Below are 13,303 nucleotides of genomic sequence, written 5' to 3' on the forward strand. Positions count from 1 at the left end.
ATCTGTATAATGCTGTACCTTTTTGTTAGTTTCTCTACAAAATCAGCATCGATAACAGTTTTGGTGCCTTTAGCAGCCAGCATTCTAGTAGTAGTGCTTTCTAAGAGCACCTATCTTGGAGTTAACATGTAGGCTATATTTATCTAACTTGGAGTTTCCCAACAAGGAATGATTTTGATCCCCAGGGAACATTTGTTAGTGTCTGGATGCATTTTTGGTTGTCACAACTGGGTGAGGGCCGGGCCGATGTGCTACTGGCGTCTAGTGGGAAGGGGCCAGGGATGCTGCTAAACATCCTGCAGTGCATAAGACCCACCCCACCCCCTAAGCAAAGAGTTATCTGACCCAGAATATCAGCGGTGGAGGTTGAGAAACCCGGAGACTACCTCGTTCCATTCTGTTGTTACTGAGAAAACCTTGAGCCCTCAGAAATCCCTCAGCAGTCTGTCAGGATTTGGTTTCCAAGGCCAAGTGCCTTTTCTATGTAAATACTTTGTAGCTCAGTCCATTAACTTATTCTGGCACATTTCCTACACCTTCAGCTTAGTGACTGGAGGCCTGTTAAATGGTTGGGTTTTTTTTAATAGGGTGGTACTTTTTCTTCCTGATGTTTGTGAGAGACAGGCTCAGCTGGTCTGCAGTTCTTGCAGAACGGAACCTGGTGACAGTGTTCTCATCTGTTGCTGGCATCTTTAGCTACCTAATCTGTGTTTACACGGCACTGAAAATCCACTCTCCCTGGTGCCAGGCTCTGTTCCTCCTCAGCGCTCTGGCACCACTGGCAGAGAATACCTGCCCAGTCTCTTCCATGCAGTATGACCATACATGATTATTTTTATTGCAAAGCTATTCTCCAGAAGATGTTTCTTGAGGCATGGATGTACAGGATGCTTCTGGAGCTGTGGGTTGGAGTCTCAGTCATTTGTGTTCCAGTTGCAGATATGTTCACAGCACTCTTAAAGCATCTGGTATTATTTTCCTTAACTGTTTTCCTGTTTGTAGCTTTCGTCCTTTTCCCCCAGATGTTAAGCTCCTACAGTTCGGGGTTTGTTTCTTCAGTTTTTTTCCTATCCTCTCTTAGCAACCAGCATTTCCTTCACCATATACTAAGAAAATCAACTTGCCTTCTTCCATTTGGGTTGTATGCTTTTCTATTAAAAGTTGGAGGAAATTATAAGGAACTAAAATGATTTGAGAGAGACTGCTGGTCAGAGGATGATATCAACCATCTAGATAAGCAAGCCACAGGAACAATTCATAAACTCAATGGAAATGAGCCTGGGTCCAAGTGAAACTGAGTAATTCTTTCCTGGGAAGTGGACCTTGGAATTTAAAAAGTTATTTTCATTCTCAAGGAAGCCTAGAAAAATCAAGAAAGTTCCTATTTAAAAAGTCCTATAAATCTAGAAAAATGGTACTGATGAACCTAGTGTCAGGGCGGGAATAGAGATGCAGACATAGAGAACGGACTTGAGGACACGGTGGGGGTGGGGGGGACCACCTGGAACGTAGTGAGAGAACCATTGACGTATACACACTACCAAATGTAAAATAGATGGCTAGTGGGAAGCTACTAAGAGCACAGGGAGATCAGCTTGATGCTTTATGAAGACCTAAAGGGGTGGGATAGGGAGGGAGGGAGGGAGGGGATATGGGGATATATGTATACATACAGCTGATTCACTTAGGTGTACAGCAAAAACTAACACAATATTGTAAAGCAGTTATACTCCAATAAAGATTAAAAAAAATAATAAAAAAAAATTAAATAAATAAGTCCTGTAGGTAGCTCACCCTCTTCATGACCCAGAGGTTCAGCAAAATTTCCCAAGTCAGGTATCATTATTACAGAATTTTCTGTAAAGGTTAAGCAAAGGCATATATTTACCTCATTTAAGTGATATGCCACAGGACCCTCAATAGGGATTTGAGGTCAGTGGGCTCATTGACAGACCCCTCAAATGCTGTCTTTCTTAGACCTTCAGAGACACCATGACCATTTTGAACTGTCTTTGAATCTGCAAGAGTTTAAAGAATATTATTTTGATGGTATTGGTTTATCTAGAACAGTATTTCTCAACCTTTATTTTATCATTACCCTCCTAAGGAGCCTTTTTAGACATTTTTTCCCTAATCACCCCCCTCCCATGAAATTTTAATATCACAGATACGCTGTGTATCTATTCATATACTGCAGTACTTTGGCAGGAACTGGGGACTGTACTATCTAAGATTCTTCCCCCTCCACGAACCAGTTTTCGCCCCTGTGGGGGCAGTCCTGCCCATGTTGAGGATAGATTAATCTAGAAGTACCATCATCTTGGAAATGAATTGTTGTTGGTACCTTTCTTAACAAATCGAAACAGGGACAAGGACTCTATCAATAAACTAATGGTAAAAAGAGTCTTCTCCTGCAGTGGCCTGAAGCAGTGGCGGGAGAGTGGGAAGAGTGCATGTCTGACGTTTCATGGCTTGTGTGGAGGATATTTTCTCTCTGAACAGTCTCTTGACCACCTGAGGGAAGAACAGGGAAACACCACGAGTAGCAGAGCCATAAATGCAGCTCTCTGTAAGGAGGGGAAAAAAAAAAAAAAGACCCTCTTGCAGTGACATGCAGAGGGGGAAGATGGTGATACTGAAGAATCTGGGTACAGAATTGTCCATTGTTCCAAGGCTCGTCAGCTCTAACAAGTTCAATGTCTCAAAGTCAGAGTTGATTTGCAGCAGAGAATACCATTTAAGTTGTATAGCATGTAAGAATGTTCTGTTCTCCCAAGAGGGTTTGGCTCTGTCTGATCAGAAGGGTGGTTGTGTATGAAATGCACCTCAGAAGGAGGAGGAGGAAGAAATGACATGTTCATGTAAAATGAAATGCAACTGCAAATTAAAGTGTCACCCTGTTTTTAAAAAATCCATTTTTTATTTAATTGGTTACCAAGGAAAAAAATGTCATGCAGAAGTATATATCTCAGGGAAAGTTAAACTGTGAGATGTTACGAGTGAATCTGGATTCAGGGAAGTTCTCCTGGGGCAGGGCGGGGCAGGGGATTATAAAATATTGCCTTAATAACAATATTCTGATGCGGGAAAGCTAGGCTTATAAATTTCTGTTGTGTTACATGCCAGGGGTCCTGAAGAGATTAACAAATATTACCTCATTTGTTCTTTGCTGTCTCTCTCTATCCAATCAGCTCAATGCTGGCTGCCTCTTCCCTGGAGGAAGCCTCCTTGTGAGATGTTTTATTAGGAGGAAGGTCATGTACAAAGGAGATGCTTTCTCCCAAAGAGTGCTGCTTACCACAGAGACATCCAGGGACTGAATGCTTTTCTGTGTTAACGGTGTCCTCCCATTTTTCATGTTTCTTTCCCAGCATTTTTATAAACACTTGTCTCTTTAGACTGTGAGCCTGTCAGACAGGATGTGTGCAGTATGTGCCATGTTGTTGGCGCTTAGTAAATGTTATCTAATAGTGGAGAGGGGGCTGATTAATATAATATGGTATTATTATATTATGTTATGTTATGTTACATGTAGAATTGTTCTTGAGAAACATGTCTGCCTTCTCTTTGAGATAGAGACTTGACAGATAGGACTTGTCAGCTTTCTTCAGCCTTAGTTATGTTTCTTCCTCTTCCCTCTCTTCTACTAATCCCAGTGTCGTCTCATGTTTGCAATGGAAACATGTAGATAAATACCATAATGTGCTTTCTTTGTCTTCTCCCCCACCAGGGGCAGTGATTGGTGATGGACAGTCTGCCGTGGCCAGTAACATTGCCAATACTACCTACCGGCTCCAGTGGTGGGACTTCACTAAGTTTGACCTCCCAGAGATCAGTAATGGTAAGCCAAGGTAGAACTGGGGATACTGGTGGAAGGTCTGTCTCTTACTGGTGAGCCAGAGCTTGGAAGCCCACATAGCACTGGATCTTTCACCACCTCGTTGAGCAGCTGACTGCCGCGTGCCATTTCTGTAGCTCTTCTCTTCTCCAGCTCTTATGGAGCAGTTCAGCAAACGTGTACTGCGCACCCACGCTGAGCAGCAAACAGTGCTTTGGTATAGTGATCAGAGTGATGCTAAGGTGGATACCAGAATGAAGATGTCTGCCCCAGGAGTTTACCGACTAGTAGCTCATTGACCCAAGCCCAGAAGTTTGGGTGGAACTGAAAGGAAGAGAAGGAGAAGGACGTGTAGGAACTGAGAGCCAGACCCTTGAGGAAAGACTACAGTGATGATAAACTCATTATTCTAGATCTGAGTGGAACAAAGGGAGCGGCCTGATTGATGTGTAATTTACAAACATGTCTGTCTGACAGTCCGTTTTCCAGCTTCTACAGGAGTCCACAATCCCATGTCCCAGTTGTTTGGTTGGAATCACAGCATTTTAGACATTTCATTTCACTTTCTGTCTAGTGACGGACTCACACATATTCCTGAGAAGTGGCAGTTCAGCCTCTGCTTGAGCGCTTCATTAGGTCACATTGTCTGATGAGCTGGCCCTAGTCCATCACTGCTAAATTCCTGTTCGAATATTTTTTCTTACACCCAGACACCCTTGCTGTCACTTCCTCCCATTGGTCCTAGTTCTACCTCTGAATCTCCATAGAATAAGTCTAATGATGTCTCTTCGAAGTGACAGTCCTCTAGCTGTTTGAAGATAAACTGCCATTTCCCTTTAAATCATTCTTTTTGGGCCACAATTCCTGAGATTCCTTTTACAATGTGGTTTTCACATTGTTGACAGTTCTGCTCGTTCCCCCTTTTACCTCTGAGGTGGCAGAACAAAGTAGAACCCTTCACACGAGAGCTGTCCAAAACAGAGTGCAGTGGTGGTTTTGGATGGTGTTAGTTCAGCCTGAGATTTCAGCAGCTTTTCCTGACGGCACTGTTGAGTTTGCAGTCACTTAAAATCCCTTGATGGGTGTTAACAGACCAAAACTCTACCATCCTGTACTTACTTGTGCAGTTTGAATGTTTTAAAAACCAAAGTTTTGTATTTGTTTCTATTAAGTTTTATCTTAATAGTGTCAATTGCACTTCATAGTTCCTGCCTTTCAGCATCTTTTTGAACTTTGATTCAATCCTTTTTTCCCAACCTTACATCATCTTCTAATTTGATAAACATGCTTTCTCTGTCTTACTTTTTTTTAGCACTAAGTACTTTAATTTTTTTTTTTAAATTTCTTTATTTATTTGGCTGCGTCGGGTCTTAGTTGCGACACACGGGATCTTCGTTGCGGCTCGTGGGCTTAGGTGCCCTGCGGCATGTGGGATCTTAGTTCCCCAACCAAGGATTGAACTCGCGTCCCCTGCATTAGAACGTGGATTCGTAACCCCTGGACCACCAGGGATTGCTAGCAAAACTGGTGCATCAGTCAGGACCTTGCACCAAGCCTTGTGTTGTGTTCCTGTGGACTTCCTCTGTGTCAAGTTTGGTTCATGAATTTGCACTTAGGCTTGATTGTTCACATGTGAAGCCCATATTTTTCTGTCTTATCTATAAGGTATTGTAAGCGTTTGTCAGATACCTTAACATAATCAAAATAGCCCCTGTCTGTGGGATTTCCCAGTATGCCAGTCTTGGTATCCTTATCAGACTGTGAAAATGCGGTTAGTTTTTCATGTCCTAATCTCAGTGAAACTTCAGTAGCAATCATTTTTTTCCTAAGTGCTTTTAAGCCACGTGTTCAATAATCTATTCTTCAACTCTGCTAGAAATCAAATGCCCAGATGTTTGCCATAATTTTCCCCAGGTACTTGTTTCCTTATTTTATTTGCTTTGTTTCTTTTATTATAATCTGAAATACACTTACCAAAGATTTTTAAAATATAAAAGGATATACAGTGAAAAGTTTTCCGACCCTGCTCTCAGCTACCCACCACTCCACCCCACAGGCAGCCACAGTTAGCAGTTTCTTGTGTATCTCTTCAAAGATATTGTACGTGTATACAAGTACGTGCAAATGTATGTTTTTCCACCTCTGTTTAACTCAAATGGTAGCATGTTATACATACTTTTCATTCTGCACCTTGCTTTCTTTATATCTTGGTGATCTTTCCATATCAGTGTATAAAGCATCTGTTCTTTTTAAATGGCTGCCTGGTATCCCAGTGTCCATTTTTTAACTAGTCATTTTTTAACCAGTGTTCTGCTGAGGAATTTTTTATTATTATTTATTTATTTATTTGGCTGCACCGGGTCTTAGTTGCAGCACGTGGGATGTTTGTTGCGGCATGTGAAATCTTTTTTTTTTTTTTCAATTGCAGTATGCGGGATCTAGTACCCTGCCAGGGATTGAACCCAGGCCCCCGGTGTTGAGAGTGCAGAAGTCTTAACCACTGGACCACCAGGGAAGTCCCTCTGCTGAGGAACTTTCAGTCTTTTGCTATACAGACTGTGGCGGTTTGTCATCTTGCACATGTGCAAGTATATCATAGGATGAATTCCTAGAAGTGGAGTGGCAGGGAGGAAGAAGATGTAGACTCATGACTTGGGTAGATACTGCTAAATCACCCTCTGTAGAGATTATACCAGTTTATACTCTCGTCTGTGGTTCATGAGAGTGCATGTGTCCCTAAACTCTTGCTTGTAGAATGTGCTGTCATATTTTGGGGTATTTGCAAATCTGATAGTAAAAATTAGTATGTAGGTGGCCATTCCCTGGCAGTCTAGTGGTTAGGGCACCGCGCTTCCGCTGTGGCGGAGAGGGTTCGATCGCTGTTCGGGAAACTAGGATCCTGCAAGCCGCATGGTATGACCAAAAAAAGAAAAAAGAAATAGTATGTAGGTATTTTAAACTTATATCTCTCACATTATAAACCAGGTTGTGTGACTCTTCATACATTTAGCTACATGTGTTGCCTTTTCCTGGCTCGTGCGTGTGCTTTACCTACTTTGTGTGTGTGTGTATGTGTTGCTGGTCTTTTCCTTATCAGTTCTACAAGAGCTCTTTATAAATCAAAAAATTAACTCATAATAGGAGTTTCCTGGTCGTCATTTGTCTTTTTGACTCTGCTGAAGGTTATTTTTGTCATAGAACTTATTTTAAGTACTCAGAATAATCCAACTTTCCTTTTATGGTTCCTAGATTTTGTGGCAGCATCAAGAAGATCAGTTAGCACTTTTATATTTTAGTTTTTTCCTTTAACTCTTTGATTCATCAGAAGTTTAACCTAATCCTAAATAAGCAGAGTATGATCCAACTTTTTCCCCATGTGGCTATTCATTCGTCCCAACCAGTTTATAAAATGGTCCATTTGTCCCTATTGATCTGGGATGTCACTTTCATCCTATTAATTTCCCGTGAGTATTTAGGTGTATTTCTTCTATCTGTTATGTCCCAGGGATGTATCTGATTATTCATGTAACAGTACCACATTGGTTTAAGTTTGAGGCTCTATGTTTTAGAATCTGGTAGGACTGGTCTCCTCTTGTTATTTTTTTAATCCAAAATTTCCTGCCTGCTTGAACATTTTGGTTTTCTGTATGGACTTTAAAACTGCCTTGCTTCTTCCTGTCACCCCCCTGAAAAAATCCTGTTAGTGTAATTAATGGGATCATATTAAATATATAAAATAATAACTTAAGGAGACTCAATATTTTTATGGTATCTTCTTGGCAGGCTGATTCTTTACCACTGCGCCACCTAGGAAGTCGTTTATGGTATCTTCTTATGTAAGAACATGGTATGATGTTTGATTTCTCCATGTCTCTCTTGTGTTCTTAGGAATATTTTAAAGTTTTATGTAATTTTATACATTTTTAAAGTTTATTGTTATAAGCTTTTATTAAAAATTCTACTTTTTTACTGAATTTGTTTACTAATTTAGTTGTTATTCAGTTAATCTCATGGGTTTTCTAGGTATGTTATCTGTAAATAGTATTATTTTACCTCCTCCGTTCCAAGTTGTATACGTGTGATTTCTTCCTCTCATCTAAGTGCGTTGGCTGCGACCATCAGAACAGTGTTGAATAATAGCGGGCATCCTCGTGTCATTCCTTCTAGCTGTTTCCCCAGTAAGCATATTGCTGGCTTTTGGGTTGAGCCAGAACTAGTTTATTGTTTTAAGGAAGTCATCTATTCTTATTTTCTTGTGAGTTTTTAATCAAGAATCCATACTGGGAATTCCCTGGCAGCCCAGTGGTTAGGACTCACCAAAAAAAAAAAAAAAAAGAATAGATATTAAATTTAGTCATGCCTTATCAGCATCTATGAAGATGACCATATTTTTTTTCTCTCCTTTAACCTAATAATGTGATCGTTATGTTGATAGATTCTGTAATATCGAACCCATCCTTACATCCCTTGAATAATCCCCCCCCACCCCAATTCATGGTATATGCTTTAGCATTAAATTCTTTTCATGTAGCTTGCTAATAATTTACTTGAGTTTTTTCCTTGATATTTGTGAGGTGGATCTGTCCTTTTTTATAAAATCTATGCATTTAGGTACCAATTGTATGCTTGTGTTGCAAATATAATTTGAAAGTTTTTCTTTGTCTGGAACAATTTAAATAATATTGGAATTACTTGTAGTGTTTACACTTTTTAAAGGTCTGAGCCTGATGTTTTTTTTCTTCCCTTTTTCCCACAAGCATAGGGAGAAGTAGTTCTTTGATAATGGTCTCTCTGTCAACTGTCCTATGACGATTGGCGAATGAATTCTTGAGCTATAGTGTCCAGATTCAAATCCTGCTCAGCCACCTTCTAGCAGTGTGACCTTGGCTACACCTTAGTTTCCTTGTCTATAAAATGAGGGTTATAATAGTGCCAACCTCATAGGATTGTTATGAGAATTAAATTAGTTAATATTGATACAGGTCAAGCATTCTGAACAGCATCTGGCATTTACTGTAGTAAATGGTCAATAAATGTTAGCTCTTTTTATCATGTCTTTTTTTTGGCTGCGTTGGGTCTTCATTGCAGTGCTCGGGCTTTTTAGTACAGTGGCTTCTCTTGTTGCAGAGCATGGGCTCTAGGTGCACAGGCTTCAGTAGTGGCAGCACATGGGCTCAGTAATTGTGGCACATGGGCTTAGTTTCTCCACAGCATGTGGGATCTTCCTGGATCAGGATTCGAACCCGTGTCCCCTTCATTGGCAGGCAGATTCTTAACCACTGCACCACCCGGGAAGTCCCCTATCGTGTCTTTTTCTTGGAAATTATGCCACGATTCCTTGAGAGTACAGCTAGAATTCTAAAGTCACCCCGCCCCTGTTTCCAGTACTCTGAAATACTCAGTACAGTTTCCATCTCTGGACAGTAATGTTCACGTAAAGGAGATAGTTCTCTCTTAACCTGTTGCCTCATCTGTGATTGGCTTCTGATCCTTCTGAAGCATGCTATTTCTCCCCAGTTGGAGACAATTTTCTTTAATAGAAAAACCAAATATTCAGAAGAGTACAGGCATTGGATATGCTGCTGGTAGAGCTGAGACGGTCCTTTTGGTTGTCCTTAACATCCTTTGTACAAGCCTCCACTTGTTCTGACTACAACTTCCTGTCGTTCTCCTTCTGTGTTCCTTCTCACTTCCTTTGATCATGGCTGTTGTAAAACCTGAGCTGATCAAAGAGCATCATGTGCAACCAGACTGACTCGTTCAGCTTGGCTCACCTTTCTCCCTCACTTGAGTCCTGTGTGGTGTTAGAATTCTGCGTTTTAAAAGTGCCCTAATTTTCTCAGAGTCTTGGCCTTAGGAGATCCCCGGCATTCTAGGAGTTGAGGCATATGTGTCCGGTGGTGGCCGGTGTTCCTTGCCACAGCATTACCGTCTAGAATGACAGTCACTCTTACCTGAGGTTCCTGTCATTAACTCTGACTGCTTTTCCTGGTTGGTCTGAATAAAGTCTAGTTACAGTTTTGATAGATTCAGCTGTCAGCAGAGTTAAGTTGGGAAGCTGTTTTGCAGTAGGATTCGTTTCTGAACCTTGGGCACTTCCCAGAGGAGGGAAGCGTTTGGCTTTGGCACAGCTCTTCCCTGGGCGCCGCTGGCCCTCAGCTTTACTCAGGTGTTCAGCAGCCACTGTGTTGTTAACAGGTCGTCTGACTTATCGGAATTGAATTTAACCCTTTTCTAGAATTAGGCTAAGAAGTCTTACCACCCGATTCTCTTAGTTGAGATGCAGGATTAATGAATTACTATCTGTAAAGGGTTTAGAAGTTTGTGAGTAATGCCTCATATAACAGATCATTTTGAAAGCTCTCTCATGGGAAACAAAAATAGCTCATTAGATTCACTGTGGTTTTTAAGAGTAAACTCTCATGGATGAATGGCATTGGTCACCAGGGTCCTGCCAGATGGACCTTAAGAACCCCAGGGGCTGAGCGGTGTGGGACACACACACACCTACGGAGCATGTAGTGATTCGTGCCGCTGGGAATGCTTATGCAGTGTCATCTGCAGCTCTGTGCAGGAGGTCTTATTCTGAAATCTGAGGGCTCAGAGATAGCCAAAAGGAAATTTTCCTGCTGATTTAAACCCCTTTGGGTTTTCCAAATCCGTATCTAATGCATTTGCAAAAGTACTGCAACCGCTAATTGCTCCCGTGGCCTCATCCGGCCAGCCAGCAGCAGGCTACAAATCGATCTTTGTACAAGGTGTTTGTTTATAATTTATGGAGCTGATAGGGAGGCAGAGCCATCTGCTCCTCCAGGCATCAGTATTTCTTACCCCTCCCATTCCCTGCTAGGCGTTTTCACTTGGAAATCATTTATAATTAGGAGGGGATCACATTGCAGAGTCTGGAACATGGCTTCCTGCTGTCTTCTGCATCGTTTTTGCTCCCCCTGGAGCTGCGCCCTGAAGCTCTTAAGCAGTTTTGATTTGAAAAAATTCTTTCTTTCCTATCCTTTATTTCCATTCTCAGCTGCCCAGCTAACTGCTCCGCCATCATTCCCACATGTGTTTTGCCTTCAAGTGCAGGGCAGTTTGCTGGAGCTCCAGCTCAGGGATCAAGGATTGTTTGGTGAGGCAGCAGGTTTCAAGGGTGGTGCCAGACCAGCAACAGCAGAGACATCTGGGAACTCGCTAGAAATGCAAATTCTCAGGCCTTACTGCAGCGTTCTGTGGCTTGATAAGCCCTCCAGGTGATTCTGAAGCATGCTCACACTTGAGAACCATTGTGGTAGGGCCAGGCAGGGAGCAGAACAAAGATTTCTAACGGTGTGTGAATTGCCACTGTCTTAAGCTATATTTCACTTCCCCTTTTCACTACCTGCTTACATCATTGTAGAGTCCAAAAAGAATGAGCTGTCCTTGTCATTAAGTGCATTACTTTCCTATGGCCTGAGAAAACAAGTAACAGAGATCCAAGAAATCTCTCCCTGTGTAAATTAACTCATCAGAATTTCAGCCTTATGAGAAGAAGCTGCACGAACAAATTGAAGCAGTGACCACTCACCATTGTAACTGAACAGTTCCATTTCTGTGTGGGAAATTAATAGACAACAAGCAGTAAATGTACATTACTAATTGGAGCTCTGAGATATTAATGAAACTGTAAGCACAACACCCAGTGCTCGCGGAAGCTACCCAGTCACTCTGTGCCTACCACCCCCCTTCATTAGGGTAGAAGTAAAACCCTAGATCCCTAGGTGTACAAGTTCTGAAACTGAACATGCTGCCGGAGGAGATCTGTTTTAATTTTCAGCATTCTCTTTGCACTTGTTATTTGCATCTCTCTCTCTGAGCTCACTGTAGAAACTGGAAGTAGTTGTGAAATTGGGTGGCGTTGAGGGGAGGGGACAAAATTTGGGAGATGGCCATTGACTTCGAATCATCGTAATATAGTACAAACACAAACACAGTGGCTTGGATTTGAGGCTGACAAAATGCTTTTGTCTATATGCCCAGTTTTTTTGTGGGCTTAGAGCCAAGCCTCCCAGAAAAAAGAAACCTTATTTGTACTTTCCTCCCCACCCCCAAACCCCTCTTAGTAATTAACCTGGCAGTATCTAGTTCAGTGCTTTTTTAATGTTGGTGGTGAGTTTTGAGGGTCTTTGTAGGCTTCTATGTGTTTGACTGAATTGCAGGTTGACACACATAAGCTAGATCTCTGTAACAGCAAGGTAGAAAAGCCGACTTTCATAAAACACTCACCATGCATTTTTGAGACATTAAATGTAGATAAAATGGAAACCATTCAAAGCTGTCTTAAAGCCCACAGAGTCCCATTTCCTTCTCTGTTTATTTTCATGTCCAACGTAATGTTTGTCATTTCTTTACTTTCTCTCTCTGCCTTTGGTTCAAAGTCTAAATTGTCAATTTCTTTTTACCTTTCTGAGGATTGTGCCAACATCAAGGTTAGAAAACCAAGATGGGCTCACTCTTGAAGCTCCCCCAGTTCCTTTGGATCTGTATCCCTGATTGTAATCATGTGTCAATCCAGGAAACGGGGAGGAGATTGTCATCTTTTTGGCAACAGGCTTGGGACCCAGAGCAAGGAGCAGACGGTCTCAGTGCTAACTAGATAAATCTAGCCATACAGGCTCGAGCAGATGGTGGGTTGGAAGTTGAGCAGTACAGAGCCCTAATGGTGATAGCAATGAGTATTTGGATGTCATTATTTTATTAGTTAGCAAACAGAACCATCCTTGTGGTCCCTCCTCAGTTTTATGTGTAATGGTGCTGTAGGTGTTAGCCCCCAAGAGTTGGCACAGTAGCCTAATCAGTGTGTTCTGATGTCTTTTTTGATCTACTCTGTCATCTCTGTGGCTTCATTAACAACACACAGGGAAAAGGGGATGAATGTAGAGTTTTAGAAATCACTCCAGGAGTCCCTGATCCCATAAGCCTCAAGGTACCCCTGGAAAGCAGCTCTTTGTTTTGTTTTCCATAAGGTAATTTCCTGGAGGCAACTTGCCCTTGACCTTCCAGGTCAGGCCTTTTGGCTTCCTGGAGTAGATCACCTGGAATCTGGTGAGGGCAGTTGAGCTTGCCTTTTTGTTTGTTTATTTTAACCATAATGCCTCGGACAGTGGAAATCTGAAGTAATCGCCTTCAAACGAGAGAGAGAGAGAGAGAGAGAGAGGGAGAGAAAATTAGTCTCTTTGCATGTAAGGAGACCTAAATGAGACAGAGCCCAAAGGAGCTTGGTCCCTTTGGATGTGTTGTGCTGTTCTGCTTGTGCCCATGGTGTGGGCCCTCTGGTTCCAGCCTCACATCAAGGGAGGCCACTTCCTCCAGGCAGGGATTTGCACAATAGGCCTCAGAGAGGGATGCAAATGAAAACTGAAACAAAGCATGCAGGCACAGTCCCAGAGCTGGCTAACATCTCATTAGTCCGGTCATGTGGAGCAGATTCTC

General features: G+C 42.0%; 1 protein-coding gene across 8 annotated transcripts in view; it reads left to right on the top strand.

Moving 5' to 3' along the window:
* The window catches only part of AMBRA1 (autophagy and beclin 1 regulator 1), a 175,879-nt gene that overhangs the window by 130,351 nt on the left and 32,225 nt on the right, over positions 1-13,303 (top strand). For all 8 annotated transcript variants that reach the window (XM_057747739.1, XM_057747731.1, XM_057747732.1 and 5 more), the window contains one exon: positions 3,731-3,841. In XM_057747739.1, coding sequence (XP_057603722.1) covers positions 3,731-3,841 — 111 coding nt within the window. The remainder of the gene's footprint in view (positions 1-3,730; positions 3,842-13,303) is intronic.

Source organism: Hippopotamus amphibius, chromosome 9 (genome assembly GCF_030028045.1).
Source record: "Hippopotamus amphibius kiboko isolate mHipAmp2 chromosome 9, mHipAmp2.hap2, whole genome shotgun sequence".
NCBI classification, from domain to species: domain Eukaryota; kingdom Metazoa; phylum Chordata; class Mammalia; order Artiodactyla; family Hippopotamidae; genus Hippopotamus; species Hippopotamus amphibius.